The sequence below is a fragment of the Suricata suricatta genome, chromosome 15 (genome assembly GCF_006229205.1).
Source record: "Suricata suricatta isolate VVHF042 chromosome 15, meerkat_22Aug2017_6uvM2_HiC, whole genome shotgun sequence".
Taxonomy (NCBI): domain Eukaryota; kingdom Metazoa; phylum Chordata; class Mammalia; order Carnivora; family Herpestidae; genus Suricata; species Suricata suricatta.
Genome location: NC_043714.1, coordinates 28,251,391 through 28,273,960, shown reverse-complemented (window position 1 = coordinate 28,273,960; position 22,570 = coordinate 28,251,391). Strand labels below are relative to the sequence as shown.

The window sequence follows — 22,570 nt, the reverse complement described above, 5'->3', positions numbered from 1 at the left end:
AATGAAAATTAAAATACAACATACCAAAACTTATGGGACACAGTGAAAGTAGTGCTAAGTAGGAAATTTATAGCTAAAATGCTCATATTAAAAGAGAGGTAGAAGAAAAAGAGAAGAAGGAAAAGAGAAGGTCTCAAATCCACAATCTAACTTTACAACCTAAGGAACTTGAAAAACAAGAAAAAACTGAACCCAAAGCTAGCAGAAGGAAATAATAAAGATTGGAGTAGAGATAAATAAAATAGAAAATAGAAAAATGAAAATCAACAAAATGAAAAGTTGGTTCTTCAAAAGATTAACAAAATTAACAAACTTTAGCTAGACTGACTAAAGGAAAAAGAGAGAAGATTCAAATTACCAAAATCTGAAACGAAGCTAGGGGCATTACTACTGATCTACAGAAACAGAAAGGATTACAAGAGAACACTCTGAGCAGCTGTACACCAACAAATAGGATAATCTAGATGAAACAGACAAATTCCTACTAAGACTAAAACGTGAAGCAGCAGCAAATATGAACTGTAACTAGTAAGGAGTAACCAGGAACCAAATATCTGATAAAGAAAAGTCCTGGGCTTCATGGTTTCACTGGTGAAATTAAAGAAGAACTAATCAAAGAAGAACTAAAGCCAAGCCTTCTCAAACTCTTCCAAAAAATTAAAGAAAACGGAAGACTCTCTAATTCATTTTATGCAGCCATATTACCTTTGATATCAAATTTAGACAAAGATAATTGAAAAAAATTACAGAGCAATATCCTATGTAAATCTTGATGCAAACATCGTCAACAAAATGCTAGCAAGCAAAATTCAGTAACCTGTTTAAAGGCGCATACACCATGACCAACTGGAATTTATTCTGGCAATTGAAGTGTGGCTCAACATACAGAAATTGGTCAATGTAATCTACTGTATTATCACAATAAAGGGGAAAAACATATGGTAATCTCAATAGAGAGAAGAAATTTGACAAAATTCAAGATCCCTTCATGTAAAAACATTCAACAAACAGGAATAGTAGGAAACTACTTCAACATAACAAAAAAATGGGCAAAGGACTTTGAAAAGACATTTTTCCAAAGAAGATATACAAATGTCCAATAAGTACAGGAAAAGATGTTCAGCATTCCTAATCATTAGTGATTATGTAAAGCAAAATTACAATTGGATTCCACAACATATCCATTAAGATGTCTACTATTAAAAAAACAAGCCAAATAACATGTTGGTGAAGATGTCAAGAAATTGGAATGTTTGTGCACCATGGATAGGTATGTAAACTGACATAGCTTCTGTAGAAACAATATGTCAGGTCCTCAAAAAAAATGTAATTACCATGTGATCCAGCAATTCTAAGTATATACCCCCTCCTAAAATTGAAAGCAGAGTCATAAAGAGATATTCGTACACCCATATTCATAGCAGCATTAGTCACAGTAACTGAAATGTAGAAGCAATTCAAGGTCCATTGGCAGGTGGATAAGCAAAATGTGGTATTTACATAAATGGAGTATTATTAAGTATTAAAAAGGAAAAAAATTCTGACATATGGTACAACATGGAAGAAACTTAAGAAGTGCATGCTAAGTGAAATATGCCAGTCACCACAGAAACAAATACTGTATGAGTCTACTTACATGAGGTACTTAGAGTAGTCAAAATTGTACAGACACAAAGTAGAATAGTGGCTTCCAAGGGCTGACAGGCAAAACTGGGTTATTGTTTAGTAGGTATGGAGTTTCAGTTTTGCAAGATGAAAAGAGTTCTGGAAATAGATGTTGGTGAGGGTAGCACACCAGCAGAAGTTAATGCCACTGAACTGTACATTTAAAAAGCTCAAGATAGGTAATTTTATGATACATGTACTACAATAAAAAATTGGAAAATAAATCTACTGTGGCTCTAGCTAAAATATTATGTCAGCAATAAACCATCAGACATATTTCTGAATACTTTTATAGCTTCCAGTATATTTTTTATTTTTACCACTTTTCCTCACCAGTGGGGAATGTGGCATCTCAAAATTAAAATTTATTAAAGACTTCTTTATATCTAAAATGTCACGAGGAAAAAGTTAATGTGGAAAATGAGATATTGGAGAAACATGAAAATGAGATGATAGAGAAATAAGCATTGAAACTGTCATGAAAACAAGATGTGTAAATGTTCTAAAACAAATTACTGTATTCTGATGTCTTTACTAAAATCAGCAATTATGAAAAGCTTCACTTGAAAAACTTTTTACCTGAGGGAATCGTGGGGTGTTTTGGGCTTTGCTTTTAAAAATTGTCTTACAATTATTTATTTTTGAGAGACAGAGCACAAGGGGGAGAGAGAATGAGACACAGAATCCAAAGCAGGCTCCAGGCTCTGAGCTGTCAGTGAAAAGCCCAACATAGAGTCCAATGTAGAGCCCAATGTGGGGCTTGAACTCACCCCATGAGATCATGATTTGAGCCAAAGTCAGATGCCCAACCAGCTTAGCCACGTAAACACCCCAAGGTTTTGCTTTGAAAATCAAACACAACAGCCAAACACAAGTGGTGGGGGCAGTGGGACTAGCAGAACACTTCCTTAGTTGAGAAGAGAGACTCACATGGTAATAATGAGACACAGAGCAAAGACGAGGGGAGTCTGGGAATCTCTCTATCATCTGATGACCACAATGACAGACCTATCATATCGGCAGGTCCAGAGAGAACAATGTGTATTACAAGCTTGCCTGGAGTCACTGTTAGAGAGATTAAGATCAGTAATGAGGGGAATTGCCAGATTAAAAGAAAAAAAAACCAGTTTATTCCTTTTGTCATTCATTTATAAAACATTTATGGAGCATCTATAGGATACCAGTCACTAGGGATATTGAGGTGAATAAGAAATATTTTCTTTGCTTGATACACTTATAAAATAACTCGGGACAGCTGGAAGATAACTAGTTGCAATACCATGAGAAATGTTCTTTAATATACTTCTGGGAAAGTATAATTGGGAACACCTAGCTCTGAACCAGTTTCACGAAGAAGGAGTTATTTGATCTGGACCTGGAAAGATGATAGTTACTGTGCATGAAGCCAGCATCGCATGATGCATGCAACTGGTCGTTTTGAGGGCTGAAGTTAATCATTTAGGTAAAGCTATTTACTGAGGCACATCAATTACGAAGGCTTAAGTTGCAAGTAACAAAACCTCGGACACACAATTGTTTAAATAACAATGAAATTTATTAATTCACATATATAAAATTCCAGAAATTAAATGGCCTTAGTTCCTCCCCACTTTTCACTCTGTCATCCTCAGTTTGGGCTGCATCTTTGAGTCGGTAACAGAGGATGCAGCCGTCCGAAATATACAAAAAAGCAAAATGTGCCAATGAGAGAAACCGTCTCTCTGGTTCTTTCTCCTAGGGGTAAGGGAATTTGATAGGAGTCAGAAATTTTACTTTTCCTTTGGTCTCACGAGACAACTAAATTCCATATGGACCACAGGACTGGTCCCTGAATCAATCAGTGTCAGGGAAATAGGAACAAGAACGATGACACTAATGTCACACTACCTCGTTGGCAAACATGCATAGCCATGTTTCCGTACTATCTTTCAAGCAGAGAATGTAAACACACATCTATAACCAGTAAAACAAGATTTGATCACTTGTTCTTTATTTGAACATCCCTTCGGAGTACATTTTCAACTGGTAAGACATTTATTTCTGGAACTGGTCTTGGCTTCCTGAAAGTGATTCTAGCATTTTTGCTTCCTCTGTTTTGCCCTTCAAATATTTTAATAACTGTTATATCTATAAAAAGACTGCATTATAAATTTCTTCTTTATATGTCATCATCTAAAGAAATTCTTAATGCCAATTAAGTTATAACATTATGGTGCCAAAATGTCAACCTTTTTTAAAATTTCTTTTTTCCACAAACAGATGATTTAAATAAATATTTCTTTGAATTGAAGAAATATTTGACACAGGCAGATAATAGTATGAATATTCTTCTTCTGGTGCCTAATTTCCTGGCCTTGTTCAAAACAACTGGAATTCACAGCTGTGATATAAATCTAGAGCCTTTGAATCTAAGCCTTTTTAGTAAAAATTGCAAAATCCATATTAGTTAGGTTACAGAAGATGATTTCATAAGTAATTGTACAGAGATTTAAATAACCTACTGCCTTTGTCTTTTACTGCAGATATAAATGCAGTTTTCTCTTTAAAACTTTCCTTCACAATTTCAAGTGTTATCTTTTATTTTTTTTCCAAGTGGTATCTTTTAATATCAGGATTACTTGGTAAGCTCAAAAGATGAATTTTCCAAGCATTAGTTAGCTCCACCTCCTTTTTAGGGCTTACGTCACAAAACACCATTCAATGATAATTATTACTTTTCTTCCCAGTGGGCAATTACTCTTGATGAACAACAATGATAATATTAATAATACTCTATGCCTCACTCCAAGCAACTGAAGACATTTCAGTTACATTAACTAATATCAATTCATCAACCCTGCAAGCAAGGGAGGAGAAGGTATTATTTTAATGAAGAGTGTACTCTGGCACCATGATGTGTCCAAACAAAAAATAGCTGAGGTGGACCAAGGAAGGATGTGCTTCTTGTCTCAGGTGGGAAAAGCACCTTAGTCAGGTGTTCATTGCACATTTGTTGGGATATTCCTAAAGAGTTGACTCAGCATTCAAATTTCAAAGCACTATTGAAAATTGTCTCCATTCTGCAAATAATACTTATCAGGTGACTTGAGGGTGTAAACCTTTCTGAGAAGCTATAATCATGGACTTAAATTCAACTTTACATGCTGATTTTCTGTTTCTTAATTTGGAGGTGAATACAAGGAGTCATGCTGGTGCCTATAATGTCTGGTCTTGCTGCTACCCATTGGTCATTTCAGAAGTCACATGATGAAGATGCCTTTTAAATTAAGATATGGGTAGCGCTGTAGTCCCTACATTTCTTTGGATTTTGGTTGTGAGTGCCTCTTCTCAGCAAGCTTTCCATCATGATTGAGTCCTTCTTGGGAACCTGGAAGCTGATGTCCAGTGAAAACTTTGAGGAATACATGAAACAACTAGGTGAGAAATACCATTACAAGACTTGGAAACTGGCAACACATTTCATTATGAGGTTGGTTTTGCATTTCACAATAAATTTTCCTAGAATTCTCTCTTTTGTGATCTTAGGAAATAGTCATATAAGATTAACAAAGTTTTGTATCTACTTTTGATTTTTTAAAAAATATATGTATTTTGAAAGAGAGAGAGTGATTAGGAGAGGGACAAAGAGGGAAAGAGAGAATCCCAAGCAAGCTCTGCACTTTCTCATGAACTGTGAGATCATGACCTGAGCTGAAGTTGGATGCTTTTTTTTTTTCTTAAAATAACGTAATGATTTTTTAAATAACAGGTAATAAATAGGCTCACATATACTTCCTTGTCATTATCTGTATATTTAAGTCCCTCTATCCTTTTTGAAAATATTTCAACTTAACTCATGGATAGAGTTTCTCTCCAGCTTCATCATTTCATTTAATAGCATTTCTTAGCTTCCAATTTACAGATAATAATATCTATAGTTAAATTTATAAGCTGAATTTGTTTCAAGGCTTGCTTTAAATTATAACTTCAAAAGAACAATAGCAACAAATGAAATTTCTACTTGGTGAATTTTTAGAGTCTTCATATATATGAAAGATATTTTAAAAACATTATTTTCAAGAATTTCAAATTTTTATTGGAGAAATGGAACATTTTTACTCATTGAATGTCTCTCCATTGAATATTTCTCAGAAGTGTAAACCCAATCCATTCTTTAGCTCTATACTTAAGTTCATAAATATCAATTATAATGGCTCAGGTCTATAGCAACTAAACTATTCTTCACTAATGCTAGAACAGTAATTATTTAATAATTATTTTTAATAATTAAGAGAAGTCTCTTTTACAATAATAAGCTGTATATAAAGCCAAGAATTTTTTTAACCTTATTTTCTTCTTTAGATATGGTTGAAGTGATCAATGCAAAATAAGCCAGTGTGTTCATAATGTAACATTTGTCCCTTTTTCATACTTAGTATAACTTTCTCAGGGAGATATGATAAACATACCTCACTATTTCTTCATGGATTCATAGACCCATCTGTTTTGAGTTTAAATTTGGGGACATCTAAGAAAATTTGGGCTTATGGCAAGAGTAGCCCTTGATTAATTGAGAGTGGGCTGAGGCAGAACACAAGATGAAATAACAGCTGAGCACCTACTATGTGCCACTGCCATGCTAAGTGCTTTCACTTAACCTCCTAGCTCACCTAGGAGGCAAGCACTGTAGTTATCCACTTTTTGCTGTTGAGAAAGCTGAGGATTAGAGAAAGGAAATAACATGCCCGAGCTCACAAGTGGCAAAGCCCAGGTTTTAACTACCTCACTCTTCTCTCTTGTCATCCACAGAGAACACTGCTTCTCCATAGTCAGGTGTGTCTTGTCAGTTCCACAGTCTGAATGTGAAATCGAATTTGCTATTTGTAAGAGAGAGAAGATTCAGCTCTTGGCCCATCTATTGCAGGAATCAAGTTTGACAATGGACAATCCTCAACCTGAACAACAGAGCCAGGCTCTAAGCCAAACTATCATTTGTCTACTTCCTCTCTTCTTGGGCAGATTTGAATGCAATCTGCAAATAAAAGAGGGGCATGGGCTTTCTAAGTCATAATCTTTTAGAGGAGTTTAGGTACTTTGAAAATTGTATTTCTTCTTTTGCCTTTTCTTTCCCTAAGTGTGCTAAAATTCTCAATTAGAAAACCTGTGTTTAAATCTCAACTCTGCTACTTACCAGGCACACCACCTAGAACAAGCCTCTCTGCCTCTCTAGGATGCTGTGTACTCGTCTCTAAGATGCAGATAGTAGCACTTTCCTCACCCACACAGCTGTTCCACAAGGTAAAGCATGAGTTCTGATTCCCTAAAAGGGACCACACAGCTACACATTTTAGATGAAGCATGAGTCTCCAAGATTTTAGATGAGGCACAATAGCCTCAAAAAGTGAATTTAGCCTTTCAAAATGTCAAGTGTAATTACTACACATACCTTCTCAATGAGCTTGCTTGTCTCAACCTTGCTATTACAGTGAGCATTGAAGAAATTACAGCACATTACCCAAAACCCGAATGGAGGAAGTATGTTTTCTTTTTATTGCTTTCCAGTATGGCTGTTTGCACTTATTTCTAAATGTCTTAGGAAGGCATATTATTTCTCTGACTTACAGGAATGAACGCAGCAGCCCGGAACCTGGCAGGGTTAGCAAAGCCGAGAATCAGTATTAGTGTCAATGGGGATGAAGTGAACATCAAAACAGAAAATTCTCTCAAGAACACGGAGATCTCCTTCAAACTGGGGGAAGAATTTGATGAAATCACAGCAGACAATCGGAAAGTGAAGGTAAGAACTAAATAAGTCTTCCTGGTATTCCACAATCCAGAATAAACTAGGAGGTGGTTGAGCATGGTTCATTCATATCTAATCTGATAAATTACCAACTCATTTTGGGCTTGTTAATTACTACTGCACATCTCTAAAGTCAATCCTTTTGTAAATTATCCTGATGGTTCACAACACCAAAAAATTTGACATGTTTTTTTTTTCTGATCCATTTGTATAAAGGAGCATATAAAAGAGAACAATTATTCACAAATAGTTTAGGTATAGTTTGGGGAAGGAGAGCATTAACTGAATACTCTCTTGAGACTTCTCTAGTTTGATTATAATAAATTATGACAAGAACTGAAGGGAGAATTTTGGGGAAAAGAATGTCAAAATAGAAATTAAAAAGTAGATGAAAAGTCTTCGACAGGTAAGAATGTTGTGAATTGCTATTTCTAACTGATCCCTTTATGCATTTATAGAGCATCATAACATTAAGCAATGGTTTAATGATTCATGTCCAAAGATGGCTTGGCAAAGAGACAACAATCAAAAGACAAATTGTAGATGGAAAAATGGTAGTGGTGAGTTTTCTCTAAATTGAAATTTTTTGATACTCCTATTTGAGGCATGCCTCTCAAGTTACTCAATTGTTTTGCATCCTGAATTGAGAGTCTGGGAAATGAGGGCAGAGCTAATTTAACCTTCATGCACCAACTCTAATAGATCCCTCTTTGCTTTTAGGAATATACCATGGATAAAACTGTCAGCACTCGAATTTATGAAAAGGTATGAAGGAAATGTCTACATCAGTGGAAACTTGTTCATTAACAAGAAACTGGGAATTGAAGAAGATAATCCTTAGGGCCACTGATTTAAAAAATTGTTCAACATAAATTTGCTTAATAAAACCATCAAATTAAGTGCAGCTTTGGAGCTGTGTGATAGTGAGGGTTGGGGGCAGCTGATTAATTGGTGAGGTAGGAAGCTTTGTAGCAAATATACCAATTAATACTTGCTTATTGTATGATTATTAGAGCACCAAAGTCCCTCTACTCTCTATCTACCTGACTTGTACGGTCCTTGGGTTCCTTCTAGTGGACCCCTTCCATTTATAAGTTAAGGCATTCTGTCAAAGAGTGCTCTGTTGGAATTCCTGTGAACTCAAAGAGGATATAATACACTACAGATACAATCACTAGAAACTACCTTGAGCAGCACAGATGCTGAAAACCAACATTACTGGCTTTTTGTTTTTGCAGAAGGCTGGCCCTCGCTAGCTAGCTAGCTAGCTAGAGCACAAAACAGAGCCTAGATATTATACACTGTGGTTGAATTATTATAGAAGACATTTAAAACAATTATTGTCATACTCATCCATAAGCCCATTTAAAATAATCAGGCCAGGACATCTGTCACCACTGTTTATAACTTAGTCTTTGCAGAATGACATTATATTAAATGCCAGTCCAGAATTTCTAAATGCCTAGTAAAATATATCTAGAGCTACACAAAGTCCCTTAATAATTTCACTAAGTACTGTTACTAGGAAGTATCCTCAGGGTTTAGAGCAAAGAGAAAGAATTGTGTTAATACCATATTGTACCTTAAATTCAAAATTGATAGTAGTCAGTCAACAGTAAGTTTTGAGAGTTACGTTTAATATGGGCTAAAGAAGAATGTCTATAGAATTTGTTGTCTAAAGTAGAAAGGGGCTATATTGATAATTACACTTGGGCAACAGGCAAAAATGGGGACTGCCCTAGGCAAACTGGGGAGTATGGCTGCCTTTGTAAGAATGAAATTGAAAGGTAATATATAAAAGGACTAAGCATGGGCCTGAGGCAAGAGCCAAATCAAGGAAAGTAACTAGGCCAAGGAGAGGATCTAGGATTGTCAATATTGAACCCTGAAGACCTCTGAGCATACAGCTGTGCACCTGAAGTGATGGGCTTGGTGGTGACCACCCAGCTGCCAGATGTGGCAATGACAGCCATTCCCACACGACTTGTGCCTATCCTTCCTAAAAGATTCCAGTGTGTACTAAATGCAACAATGCCTGCTCCCCAGAGGTCAAAGGGACTCTCATTCTCAATGTGTCCTTGCACAAAGAGGGACAGGGGCCAATCCTTCTTTAATCAGAAGACAGTCTCTGCAAGTGGGGTGCAAATGATAGCCACTTTAGCAACATCTCAGAGCACAACCATTAAGGTTTCCCACAACCATTAAGAAGATGCTACTCTAAAAAGCACTAGGCACTTACTCATTTAAATCTTCAGATTTACAGAGGCATAATTAGGAAAAGAATACCACAGGTCTGAATTTTCAAGACTTATTTCTCTTCTCTTTATGCCACAGCTCAAAGTACAAAGAACTTAAATGAAACAAAAGCCTGATGTTGTGTCTTTCATAGGTAGAATAAAACTACTACTTCTGAGGAAATATTGACTCAATAAATTCTTACTCTGACAACTGTCCAAAACCAAATCAGGTGCTGGAAAACAGCAACACGTTAGGCACAGAGTTCACAACTTTTGATATTACAAGTAGGCTGGCATCTTCACACCCTATTGCTTTCACTTTTATTCTCACTCAACTCATGTCAAAATTTCTGTAGAAAAAAAATTCACTGATTATTCACTAAGATTCACTAAGAATCAGTCTTTCCTAAGGACTTTCGCATGATCAGTCACTTGGCATATCTGACTTGCCTTCAAAAGTCATTATGTATCTGTTAGTAAATGATAACATTCCTGCCTGTTGTGCTGGATTTATCATTATTTATCTGTAAGTAAACAATAGCGTGTCAGATTTGTTAACTTGTGCTGGAAATAATGGAACTTTTTATGATAGTGAGTAGAGCAATGAAAAGTCATTATTTATTCACTTTCCAAAAGGGTTTGAAATAAAGGAAGTAATAGTTTTTATAAGCCACAAAGGAAAATATATTCTATATTTGAATATTTTTAACCTGCATGGCTTAGTAATAAACCATCGTATTTCAAATCTGCATTGAAGTTTGTGAGAAAGTATTAATTATTCAAAGATCAGTCATACTAAAACCATGATTAATACTATTATCAAAGAATAATTAATTCACTAGATTTCTTTTTTTGTTACCCAATACTACTTAGTCACTGACAAAATAATTTTTTGAACATTCTTAGTGTGCTCAATTTTCACAAATTTTAGCACAAAAATGCAATAAACATTTAAGTCGATGGTTTTCTCACTGGCCATAAAAATAACTAACTATGCCAAAGACAGTAATTAAGAATAGATGAAAAAATTATGATGAAATATCAGAAAATAACCTAATCCCAAAATGTTTAACTTTCATACTTAAAAAAAATTTTTTTTGTTTTTTATCTATTTTTGAGAGACAGAGAGAGACAGTGCAAGCAGGGGAGGGGCAGAGAGAGGGAGACACAGATCTGAAGCAGGCTCCAGGCTCTGAGCTGTCAGCACAGAGCCCGATGTGGGGCTCGAACCCACAACCGTGAGATCATGACCTGAGCCGAAGCTGAATGCTTAACCGACAGAGCCACCCAGGCGCCCCTAATTTTCATACTTTTTGCACAAGAACCTAATAAACATAAAAGTCCATACTTTTCTTCTGGCCATAAGAAATAAGTATTTCAAACATAGTAACCAAAGATAGGTAGAAACATTGGGATGAAGTATCAGGAAATAACCTAATCCCAAAGTTACAGACTGTTAAGCTTTCTAAATTGAACGTTTAGGGAAAATATAGATAGCCCATTTAAATTTTTTTTCAATGTTTTATTTATTTTTGATACAGAGAAAGACGGAGCATGAGAGGGGGAGGGGAGAGGGAGACACAGAATCGGAAGCAGGCTCCAGGCTCTGAGCTGTCAGCACAGAGCCCAACACGGGGTTCTAACCCACGAACCTGAGATCATGACCTGAGCCGAAATCAGAAGCCCAACAGACTGAGCCACTCAGGCACTCCAGATTACCGATTTTAATGCCAGATATACCTAGATCCTGTGTAATTTTTGAAGAGGGACAGGACTGGGAAGGAACCATCTAGACCCAAGCCCCATGAGAGGATCGGACTTGTCTGTTACCCCAGAGACACACTGCAGTAAAGTGAAATGAATGGGCACTGAGAAGCAGTGGGAGCGACTTGAATCCTGCTTCTGTCGTGGACACCTGTGTGAGCACACATGCGCTGTTTAACCACTTTGGTTTTCTCCTTTGCAAAATGGGGTCTAACTTTACCCATTATGTAGTTGGAAAATTAGGGTGAAATTTCAGGAAATAACCTAATCCCAAATTTACAGGTTCTTAAGATTTCTAAATTGAACATTTAGGAAAAATACTATGTGTGTATGCACATGTATGTACCTGTGTGTGTGTGCGTGTGTGTATGTGTGGGGTGTGTGTGTCTAAATAATACTTTCTCTCAAGGCCTTTATACAACTTAATTATTGAAAACATTTATAAGACATAACCAAGGAAATAAACTAGGGAAAAAGTAGGCTATTTGTGTAACACACGATTAGAAAATCCCCTTAACTTTTATGAGTTTATATATGTTCCTTATGAAATAAAGCTAGACACACTAACGCTTCTCGCTATCCTTTGCAAGTGAATTATTTCTCAGGGATTCCTTTCTCCCACCAGCTGTAAGGGAGCAGATGGCTGAGTCCTGAAAAGTATTTCCTCTGGCTCTTTATGCTAATACCTGAAAAGTACAGCCTACTTTAATGATGTGAATGTCACTTTCTCACTAAGAGGAAAAAATGCAAATTGAATAAAAAACTGTGGCCATAATGACTAACAAAAGAAGCTGAGATGCAGAAATTATCTTCTATTTCCTCCCCAGTGAATGAGTAACTTTAATTCTCAGGTGTCCTATTAGGAATAATGATTTGAAATCTTAGACTAGTTTTGCAAGAGGCCATGTACATTACAGTCTCATAAAAACAAAGCTAAATGCATTGTTTGAAGGAATCAGAAACTACTTCCCTCTCTTTATTGCCATTCAACAAAAGGCAAGCTTATTAAGCACCTTTGAGCAGCATAAATGTCACAGCAACTGTCACCATAGCAACCAAAAGATCAAATATCCTCTGGTGACTAAGGAGGTTACAAGAAATGATTTGCATTAAGAAAGCAACTATAATCTCAATATTGTTAAACGTAGAGAAAAACACTTATTTGAAACATGTAATAGGAACATATCAAGCCTGAAGTGCCATTGTCACCTTCTGTGAAATAACTGTCTGGGGTGGGGGCACCGGAGGCTTTAGTGGCTGGGTTCTAAAGATAAATCAGATCATCAGCCTCAAGGCATCTGGTGCCTAAACAAGTCCATAAGGGAATCTTCCTACATAACAATGGTTCCTTGGCTCTTTAATAGTATCCTCACTATCTCCATCTGCAAAAAAAAAAAATGATAATTGGGAAAAAGGAAAATAATAATTGGATATTCTAATATATTTCTGAATGCTTAATATCTATCTTCCTAACTAGGATATAAGGCCCATATAGACAGGAACTGTTGCTGTTAACTCACCATGTTCCCTTCAGTGCTACCTCAGTTCAATAAATTTGTGTCAAGTAATTGCCTACATGTATGCAGGTGAGAATATGTACAATGAATCTTGTAATCAACTTACGTGCACTTCCCTAGTGGTATACTACGGTCATATCCTGGACACAGAAAAAGGCACCTACTTTTACCACTGACTAAAAGAATGACCAAATGAAGGGATGAGTGCTGTCATTAAGTTTCACACTTAGATGTGCCCCAACCGCCTTTGCTTTCTCCATGCTTCCAGTGTGTGCGAAAAAGGGAAGAAAAAAAGGCAGGGGAGGGAGAGGAGAGAAGGACGTTTAGGAGAATAATACTATTGATCACAAGCACCAATTTTAGATGCTCTCATATTATTTATTATCTAATTTAATGCAAGTAATAACCCTTATAAGTAGAAAATTTTGTATTTTCTTCATTCAGTCAGTCGACAAATATTTATTGACTTATGTACTTGGGATACTACACCAGTAAAGTCACATGTTTTCCCCACTTGTATGGACTCAAGACTTTAGTGGGTAATATACATATTAATCAAATAATATCCAAAATTAATAAAAATTTCCACTGCAGTAACTGTTATATTATAATATAATAGAGAAAGTTAAGAAATCTAAAGGATGTCATCCCAAGGGTAGGAAAGTGCGATTGAGCGGAAATGTAAGGATTAACCACATGGGAGTGGATGAACATTCCAGGAAAAGAGGAGAGCGCATACAAAGACGCTGGTGGAAACAAGCTGGCAATTAATACTTTCTTTCCTATTCTCCGGAAGATTTTGTGTAAGACTGGTGTTACTTTTTCAGTAAATATTTGTAAGAACTCATTGGTGAAGCTCACAGGCCCAGAGCATCTTTATGAGAGCAATGTTAACTATAGCAATAATAATGGATTTAGAAGTATTCACATTTTTACTTCTTGTATTATTTCTTATAAATTGTGTTTTCTAAGGAGTTTATAAATTTCTTTTAAATCTTAAAGTTTATTGGCATGAAGTAGCTCATATTACTTTCTTATGATCTTTTAAATTACTGTTATATACCCATAATTTTTAATAACTATAGGATATACTGATATGCCTTTTTTTATTCCTATAGTTAATAACTTTCACCCTCTCTTTAAGTCCATCCTGCTAAGAGTTTGCAAATTTTATCAGTCTTTTAAAAAAGTTATGGTCTTACATGAAAAAATGCTTAACATCACTCATCATCAGGGAAATACAAATTAAAACCACAATGAGATACCACCTCACACCTGTCAGAATGGCTAAAATTAACAACTCAGGAAACAACAGATGTTGGCAAGGATGAGGAGAAAGAGGACCTCTTTTGCGTCGCTGGTGGGAATGCAAACTGGTGCAGCCACTCTGGAAAACAGTATGGAGGTTTCTAAGAAAAATAAAAATAGAACTTCCCTAAGACCCAACAATTGTACTCCTAGGTATTTATCAAGGGATACAGGTGTGCTGTTTCAAAGGGGCCTGTGCACCCCAATGTTTATAGCAGTGCTATCGACAATAGCAAAAGTGTGGAAGGAACCCAAATGTCCATCGATGGATGAATGGATAAAGAAGAGGTGGTATAAATATACATACATAAGAGTATTACTCGGCTATCAAAAAGAATGAAAGCCTACCATGTGCAACTACTTGGATGGAACTGGAGGGTATTATGCTAAGCGAAATTAGCCAGGCAGAGGCAGACAAATATCCTATGACTTCACTCACGTAAGAAATTTAAAATACAAAACAGATGAACAGAAGGGAAACAAACATAATATGAAACCAAGGAGGGGGACAAAACATAAGAGACTCTTAAATACGGAGAACAAATTGAGGGTTGCTGGAGGGGTTGTGGGAGGGGGGATCAGCTGAACGGGTGAGGGGCATAAGGGATGAATCACTGGAATCTACTCCTGGTATCATGTTACACTATCTGCTAACTAACTTGGATGCAAATTAAAAATAAATAAATAAGTAAAAACTTTAAAGAGAAAAACAAATAAATAGATATCAAACAAATAAATAAATGGAAAAGCCATTCCAAAAAAATTTTTTTGGCCTTTATGATATTTTCTATGTTTGTTTTTATTTAATTTTTATCTGCTCTGTCAATCATTTATCTCTATTGGCTCCTGTTTCTTTTGCTCTTTAAGAATATTTTCCTGTCTCCCTGTGGTGTTTATTTTTGATTGACAATGTATATGAAAAATTGTAGAAATAATTTAGACATTATCTTCTTTTGCTTCTGGCTGGTAGCGGGGTTCACTGGCTGTCCAGATCACACTAAACTAATGTTAAGAGTTGAATTTACATTAGCCAGGCCTGTTTACCTCACCTTCTGCCCTATGCTGCAAACCAAAGTGTGATGATGAACCAGACTCCCCCCCAATGTTCCCCTCACCCTGCAACACAGCGATGAACATTCCTCAGACTTCCGCCTCTCCCTTGCCTTCTGCAGAATTCAGAGATCATAGAAAGGCAGCAGCCCCAAATATTGGGACTGTTTCTCTGGGCTTTCCTTTTTTCACCCAAATTCTAGACCCTTAGTTTTTCTCTACCTTTTTATCTCTTTGATGCCTTGAAGAATTACAAAAAAATTCATCCATCTTTTCTAAAATGTCACAGTTGGAAAGTTAGCTTAATTTCCTCATCTATTATGAGGATGTGAAAGCTCTAAGGTCCTTTCTTTGTTTTCTCAATTATTAAAAAAATGGACATTTAAAAAATGACCATTTATATTGGCTCATTATTTAGTATGTTTTTCTTGCTACCAATTATGATATTGCTATTTTGCAAATAATTTCAAGCTATATAATAATTTTAATATAGAAAGTAAGTTCCACAAGGTCATGGAATTTTGTTCAATGACTGTAATCTTGAACAGGACTTAACACTTAGTAAGCTCTCAATATTTTTGCAATTAAATGAATGAAAGGAATGGAGCCAGATCTTTGGCACTCAAGTGGGTGATCATGAATTCTTTGTTCATTTACCATAGGATAATTGGTTATCACTTTCCCAAATATGTAATAGGATATAGCTTGAAGACAATGTGTGAGAGATACTTGCCTGACATATACAGAGCAGACTTTCTTTATCTATTTCATTTGGACCTCTGAAGGCTCTTTTCAGTGTATGATTCAAGTAGCTCTCCTTTTCTTGAGCATTTATATAGGCAATAAATCTATGAAAGGTGAATCCATGCTATAAACAGACTACATTTAGTTCCGGTCAAAATATATGTATCTAGTTATAATGTGGCTTTGGTGTTTATTATCCACTCTTGATCACTAAGATATTGATAGCTTTCTTAGGTAAGAGTGACTTAATATCTCAATCCTGGTTTAGCCTGGATCTTTTCTCATTGCTTTGATCTGTGCCTTTGATTCACATATGAGTCTCAGAATTTTATTTTGGTATGAATATATCTGGTTAATTCCAGCAGTCAGTATATTGCTGATAAACTAAAATAGAAAATTCTCTTTTTTGCTTAAAATTGCTACAAGTTATAAGCCTTGCTAATATATAGCTCAATGTTTATATTTTAACTCCATGGCTATTCCCATAAGCAATATAGGGACTGCTGAAAATTCACATAGCTATATCAGTCCCTCTGACTACAAGGGCTCAGCTCAAGTGGGATGGTTTGAGAATGTTTCAGAGATTTAGGTAGAACACCAAAGTGTTGAATGCTCCACTTCTCAATTAAGTAGGATGACAAATCTTTTTTGAGGGCACAAGTGATACCATCATTCATTTTTATTAAGTGTTTTGGTTAAGAAAATAACACATTCACTAATCAAAAGCCCGCTCCCCCTTTTTCCCCCATAATTGTCTCTTCTATCCCAGTGTAATATCCTTCCTCCGGTTATATTCTCTCAGGTCTAGGACTGGGTTAGCTGATTAGCTGAGAAATTTTTCTACTCACTATTTCATCCCCACTTTGAGTTATCCATGCATGAGTAATGTAAGGTGAGACTTAGATTCGTTGTATAAAATTCCATATTTTTTACCCAACTTGGACCCTAACCACGTAAGTGCAATGGTTATGGCACAGTGATGACATTCGTAACCTAAACCCTAGAAGCCAGCAATTCTACATGTTATGAGTAAACTGATCATGGGATATTTCTCCATGATCAATTTCCCATTGTTGTGAAGAGTGCCAACCTGTGTGCAGATATATAAAATGTAGTAATATCCGTTGTCTTACAATCAGGATTAATGCCAATATAGAAAACCACCAGGAAAAGACATGGCAGCAAAAAAGTATTCCCAAGAGCAATTCTTCTATCTGAAGTGGTTTTACATCTGCTTCCCCTGGTCAAAGACTGAGGCTCTAATGTCCCATAGTAGCTGGGATGCCTCATCTCTTGACTTTGTCCACTACTGATTTGGAGGCCGGCACCTAGTCATGGTGATGACTTTGGCCAATGCCTCGGTGCATATGTGGTATGAAGGGAGCAGTATAAGTCAATTATCCAGAGTCCAGGCTGGAGAACAATGCCAAGTTCAAATCTTGCCTCTCCAAGTTACCTAAACTTCCCAAGCTTTAGTTTTCTCATTGGTAAAATCTATGTAATAATAGTGCCTAACTCTGTGAAGTATTGAGAGAATTAAATAAAATAATCCATAATAAGCACTTAGCACAGTGATTGGCCCATAATGAGCTCTCAATATACATTAGTATTATTTATATAGACAACTCTTCTCTTTATAAAACTGAAGATTTATTTTAAAGGCTTTAAATTCAAAGTTGTTATATTAACTAAGAACCTGCTGAATTTGAACTTGAGGGTTTTTTTAGATGAAAATCTTTGCTGTGGTCAAAGAGCGCGTTCTGGTGCCACTTCTTATCCATCCATGAATACAATTTCTGTGCTCTGTTGTAATAGACTGACCGTATTGTCTGCCCACTCTGCCCGCCTGGGAAATGTGAACTATGCCAAGCCTCCCTTACCTATGAATACTTCCTCACACTGCTTTCCTGCATTTCTCTCCCACAACATATTTGAGGCGGTTATCACAATACTCATGGACATTTTCCTCTCTTTCTTCTCTTTCAATAAGAATTCTTAATTGTGCAGACTCAGGATTGAGAGTGACCAAGATGCCTAAACACACACACACACACACACACACACACACACACACACACACACTCATTCATTCATGCTCATATAATTGATTTGATATAAGATTCAATTCATGGAGTCTTTTCCAAAGCATTAAGGACTAAGCACTTCTTAAAAATGTAAGATAGGCCAAAAATTTTTTGACTGTTCAAATAGTACTCTCATTGATCTTTATAAAATTTTTTAGAGACTAAAGGAAACATTATGTGGAGCTTTCTTTTGTCCTAATGGAGGATTCATTGCAGAATCCTGACACTGCTTTTCCCCATTGGTTCTCTGTGAGAGTCACATGCTTTGGACATCTTTGAAAAGAATTTTCTGAGGCTTCAGCATCTTATTTGAGTCTCCTGAGTCTCATCTAGAACTGTGTTGACTTCTCAACCATCGCAATGAGCAACAGATTCCTGGGCACCTGGAAACTTGTATCCAGTGAGAATTTTGATGATTACATGAAAGCTCTGGGTAAGAAATGTTCTTTGTGGCTTTGGTTGAGAAGATCATTTTTGAGAAAGCTGCATGACTATTTCTTTCTAATTCCTTTTCTGGGACTCTGGGAAAAATAATCTTTATTTGGAATTAGTCTTCTATTGTGTAATTCAAATAATTTATTTGTGTTTTGCTTGTGCATAGGTTTAGATCACCTAGAGGTTTGGTAAGGTATAGATTCTTAGGCTCTACTACAGTGATTATATATATACATAATATATATACACACATATATACATACATATATAAAGAGACAAATATACATATTTCCTTCATGTATTTCTCTCATTTGACATTTTGTTTTTCAGATGCAGAAAATTTAAAAAAGATCAGTTATCTATGATCATTTTTAATGGTACAGATCTTGAAGAAAAATGGATAGTTTTTTCTTACCAGCTTAAGGGCCACAGCAAAATTTCAGAAATGAGATTCTATTAAGCATGTGGGGGGAGTTCTTTTCTCTATCCACAATATATTACTGAGAGGAAATATCATAGAACAGTGTGTACCTGTCAGGGTCTCATTTAAAATATACCCTATAATATTTATAAGTAAAAATAAAATATCTGGAATGATCCACAGAAAATATTAGTGATTTTCAAAGACTGTGGGATTGAAAGTGGTAAAAGTAAATGACTGGTACTATTCTGGCTGAACATTTTTATCTTAAAACTTGAAGACATTACTTTTGTAGTAATAAAAGCTCAGATATTTAAGTCTATGGACATGTATTTTCACGAGGTGGTTAGACATGGGAGAAGGTCCTTGGTAGTGAGTGGTACTACCTGCCACTCCCACAGCTGAGACACAACTGAGCCCAGATGGCCACCATTCAGGGGCCCCTGGACGACCCTCAGTTAAGCATTCAACTCTTGATTTTGGCTCAGTCATGATCTCATAGTTTGTGAGTTAGAGACCCACGCTAGGCTTTGCATTGACAGTGAGGAGTCTGCTTGTGATTCTCTCTCTTTCATTCTTTCTCTACCCCTCCCCAATCATGCACATGTACTTTCTCTCTCTAAAAATAAATAATAAAATAAAATAATTTTAAATAATAAATAATATACAAATTTTAAATAATAAAAGAAAATAATTTTTTAAAAAACTTAAAAAGAAAGAAGGTGGCTGTTCATAGTCTCTCTAGGTATATCTCTTGGTCAACATAATTCTAACACTATCTTGATTTTCAGGTGTGGGGCTAGCCACCAGAAAACTGGGAAACTTGGCCAAACCCCGAGTGATTATCAGCAAGAAAGGGGATATTATAACTATAAGAACTGAAAGTACATTTAAAAATACAGAGATCTCCTTTAAGTTAGGCCAGGAGTTTGAAGAAACCACAGCTGACAACAGGAAAACAAAGGTAAATTTTAATGTTTCTTTTCAAAGTTGGGTCAGTCTGGGCCTGAGAGGATTATTCCTGTTAGTGTTCAAAATGGTAGATACTCCATTCTATTGAAAGTGAATGTGACTTGAGGGCTCCTGGCTGGCTCAGTCACAAGGCTCTTGATTGTGAGTTTGAGCCCCATGTTGGGAGTGGAGCCTACTTTAAAAAAAAATAAAATAAAAATAGAAAAATGAATGTACCTCATGAGACATCTATTATGAAAACAATTCAATACTGAATGAACTGCTTCTTTAATCAACCAAAGTCCAAGCAACTGGATTATGGAAACTTGTCTTTGCAGAGCGTTGTAACCTTGTCAAGAGGCTCATTGAATCAAGTGCAGAAATGGGATGGCAAAGAGACAACAATAAAAAGAAAGTTGGTGGATGGGAAAATGGTAGTGGTAAGAATATTTTCACTTCTAAATATAAATAAATGCTATTTAAATAGAGAAACTTTTTCAAAATATTTTTTTCCTTTGCAATACAAATAGGTAAGAATGGCTAAGAATAAGGTCAAAGTTAACGATTAGGTAATATTTTAACCATGAAGTCTCAGCTACAAGTACTTCAAGTATGGGTCCAAGATTTTAGAAATAACAAAGCCCATCCATTACTTTAGAAATAATACCAAAAACTAATGGTAAAGCGTGTATAAATATCACATCTGAACTTACAAAGAGAAAAGCAAATCTAAGTTCTAAAAGCAAAACATTCTGAAACAGCTCAATTATAGAATATTTGAGGCTATCTAAGTATTTTGCTGTCAAGAATCCAAAGAACTTGAACTACACCATATCAATAATTTAAGCTCAGCCCCTCAGTCAGCAGATAAGAATGATGACCAGGGTTCCATGGGATCACCTTTAATGATTTATTTTAAGTTTTTGCTTCTGTGCTTACTAATATATGCATTGAATATAAATTCATGTAATTTTAAATGTTTTTTCCTTTAGTTTAGAGATTTTTATCCCTAGCTACAAAATATATTTATATGGGAAGTTAATACAAATATGTGGTCCCAACACAGATCAATTAAGTGCAAATCTCTGAGGGGGAGAAGGAGCCATCAGTATTTTTAAATGTCCCTCAGAGGATACAAATATGCATATAGTTTTGAAATCCACTTTTAGTAGATTTAAATGCATGCAAATTATGCATAAAAACCTTCTACTTTAAGAAAATTCTTCCATAATAACATAGATTGACTTCAAAACTGTTTCTTTTATTTCAGTGGTCATAATTCCAAATTTCTGGAGACTGACACACTGATATTCTGTTTCTCCCTACGTTTAATCTGCAGAGCTTGTTTTTTATTTTCGGTTGCTATTTGCAAATTTGTTGTTCTCTAGTTTGAGTTTTAAATACTCAGTGAATCTCTTTCTTTTCTTAAGGAATGTAAAATGAAGGGCGTGGTCTGCACCAGAATTTATGAGAAGGTCTGAGAAAATAATTTCCTCATTGAAGTGGCATTCGATCATTTGATGTTGGAAGTCAACGGTTTTCGTTGGCAAGGCCCGACTACACTGCAATTTGTTTGTTTTGCTTTTGTCTTAATAGATCATCAGATAGGTAAAGGTCTAAACTGAGGATTAATCTAAAATTCAGTATTGTTGAGCATTTTCAATTTGCAAGTATTTCCTTACTCTATTAAAGTGTGTATATTGGCCACACCTAAATAGTTGATACCGTCATTTAGTGATCTGTGAAATTCTAACTTATGTTGCACTTTGTGTATCGAAATGACAGTAAAGCAAGTAACTGGATAGTAAAAGGAAGTAAATGTATTGATCAGGGTAGGAGGAGCATAACAAATGGGAAGAGGATCGGAAGTGAGCTAAACTACAAGGAATGGTTTAAGTCAGAGTTCTGTCTCAGCTAAGAGGGCGGCCTCTACTCAAGTCAATTTATTTTAAATCAAGGAGTAACTTATGGATAGTGAAATGCACAGATATTAAGGGTAGAGTTCAAGCCATTGTGACAAATGCACACACCTGTATAACTCACATCCTGATCGAAATAATAGAGCATTTCCTGAATCCTGGAAGGTTTTCTCGTGCCTCTTCCCAGTCAGTGTTCTGCCCTGTTGCATCTCTACCAAAAGCAAGTAGCGATTTGATTTCTATTATTTGGTTTTTATATTATAATTTTCTTTAATGTTTGGGTTTTTATACAAAGAATATAATTTTAATTCAAAAAAAGTATACATTTTTTTAAATGAAAAGATGATCAGGAAAATTTGTTAAAAAATTTTTTTAATGTTTACTTGTTTCCAAGAGAGACAGAGCATGAGCAGAGAAAGGGCAGAGAGAGGAGACACAGACTGAGAAGCAGGCTCCAGGCTCTGAGCTGTCAGCACCGAGCATGGCATGGGGGGGGCTCAGACCCTCCAAATGAGAGATCATGACCTGAGCCAAAGTCGAACGCTTACCCAACTCTGCCACCCAGGCGCTCTTTACAAATCTTAAAATGAGGAAAACAGCTGCTGCTGCCCTACACAGTATGAGCATGTGGATATATAGCACTCCTCTGTAACCACATTGCTCATACTTTTTTGTATTCTGCTTTTTATTACT

At 35.9% G+C, this 22,570-nt stretch overlaps 1 protein-coding gene across 3 annotated transcripts; it reads left to right on the top strand.

Moving 5' to 3' along the window:
- Positions 1–5,009: 5,009 nt before the first annotated feature.
- On the top strand, positions 5,010–21,581 carry LOC115279061 (myelin P2 protein). Of its 3 annotated transcripts, none has more exons than XM_029923583.1 (4): positions 5,010–5,082; positions 7,269–7,441; positions 7,906–8,007; positions 8,168–8,346. In XM_029923583.1, exons 1-4 carry the CDS (start codon positions 5,010–5,012, stop codon positions 8,216–8,218), a joined length of 399 nt encoding a protein of 132 aa, XP_029779443.1. In that variant the 3' UTR covers positions 8,219–8,346. The 3 variants fall into 3 exon arrangements, with proteins under 3 accessions (XP_029779443.1, XP_029779444.1, XP_029779445.1); XM_029923584.1 differs by having other exon boundaries at positions 5,072–5,134; XM_029923585.1 differs by lacking the exons at positions 5,010–5,082; positions 7,269–7,441; positions 7,906–8,007; positions 8,168–8,346 and adding exons at positions 18,485–18,584; positions 19,799–19,971; positions 20,297–20,398; positions 21,389–21,581.
- The last annotated feature ends 989 nt before the right edge of the window (positions 21,582–22,570 follow it).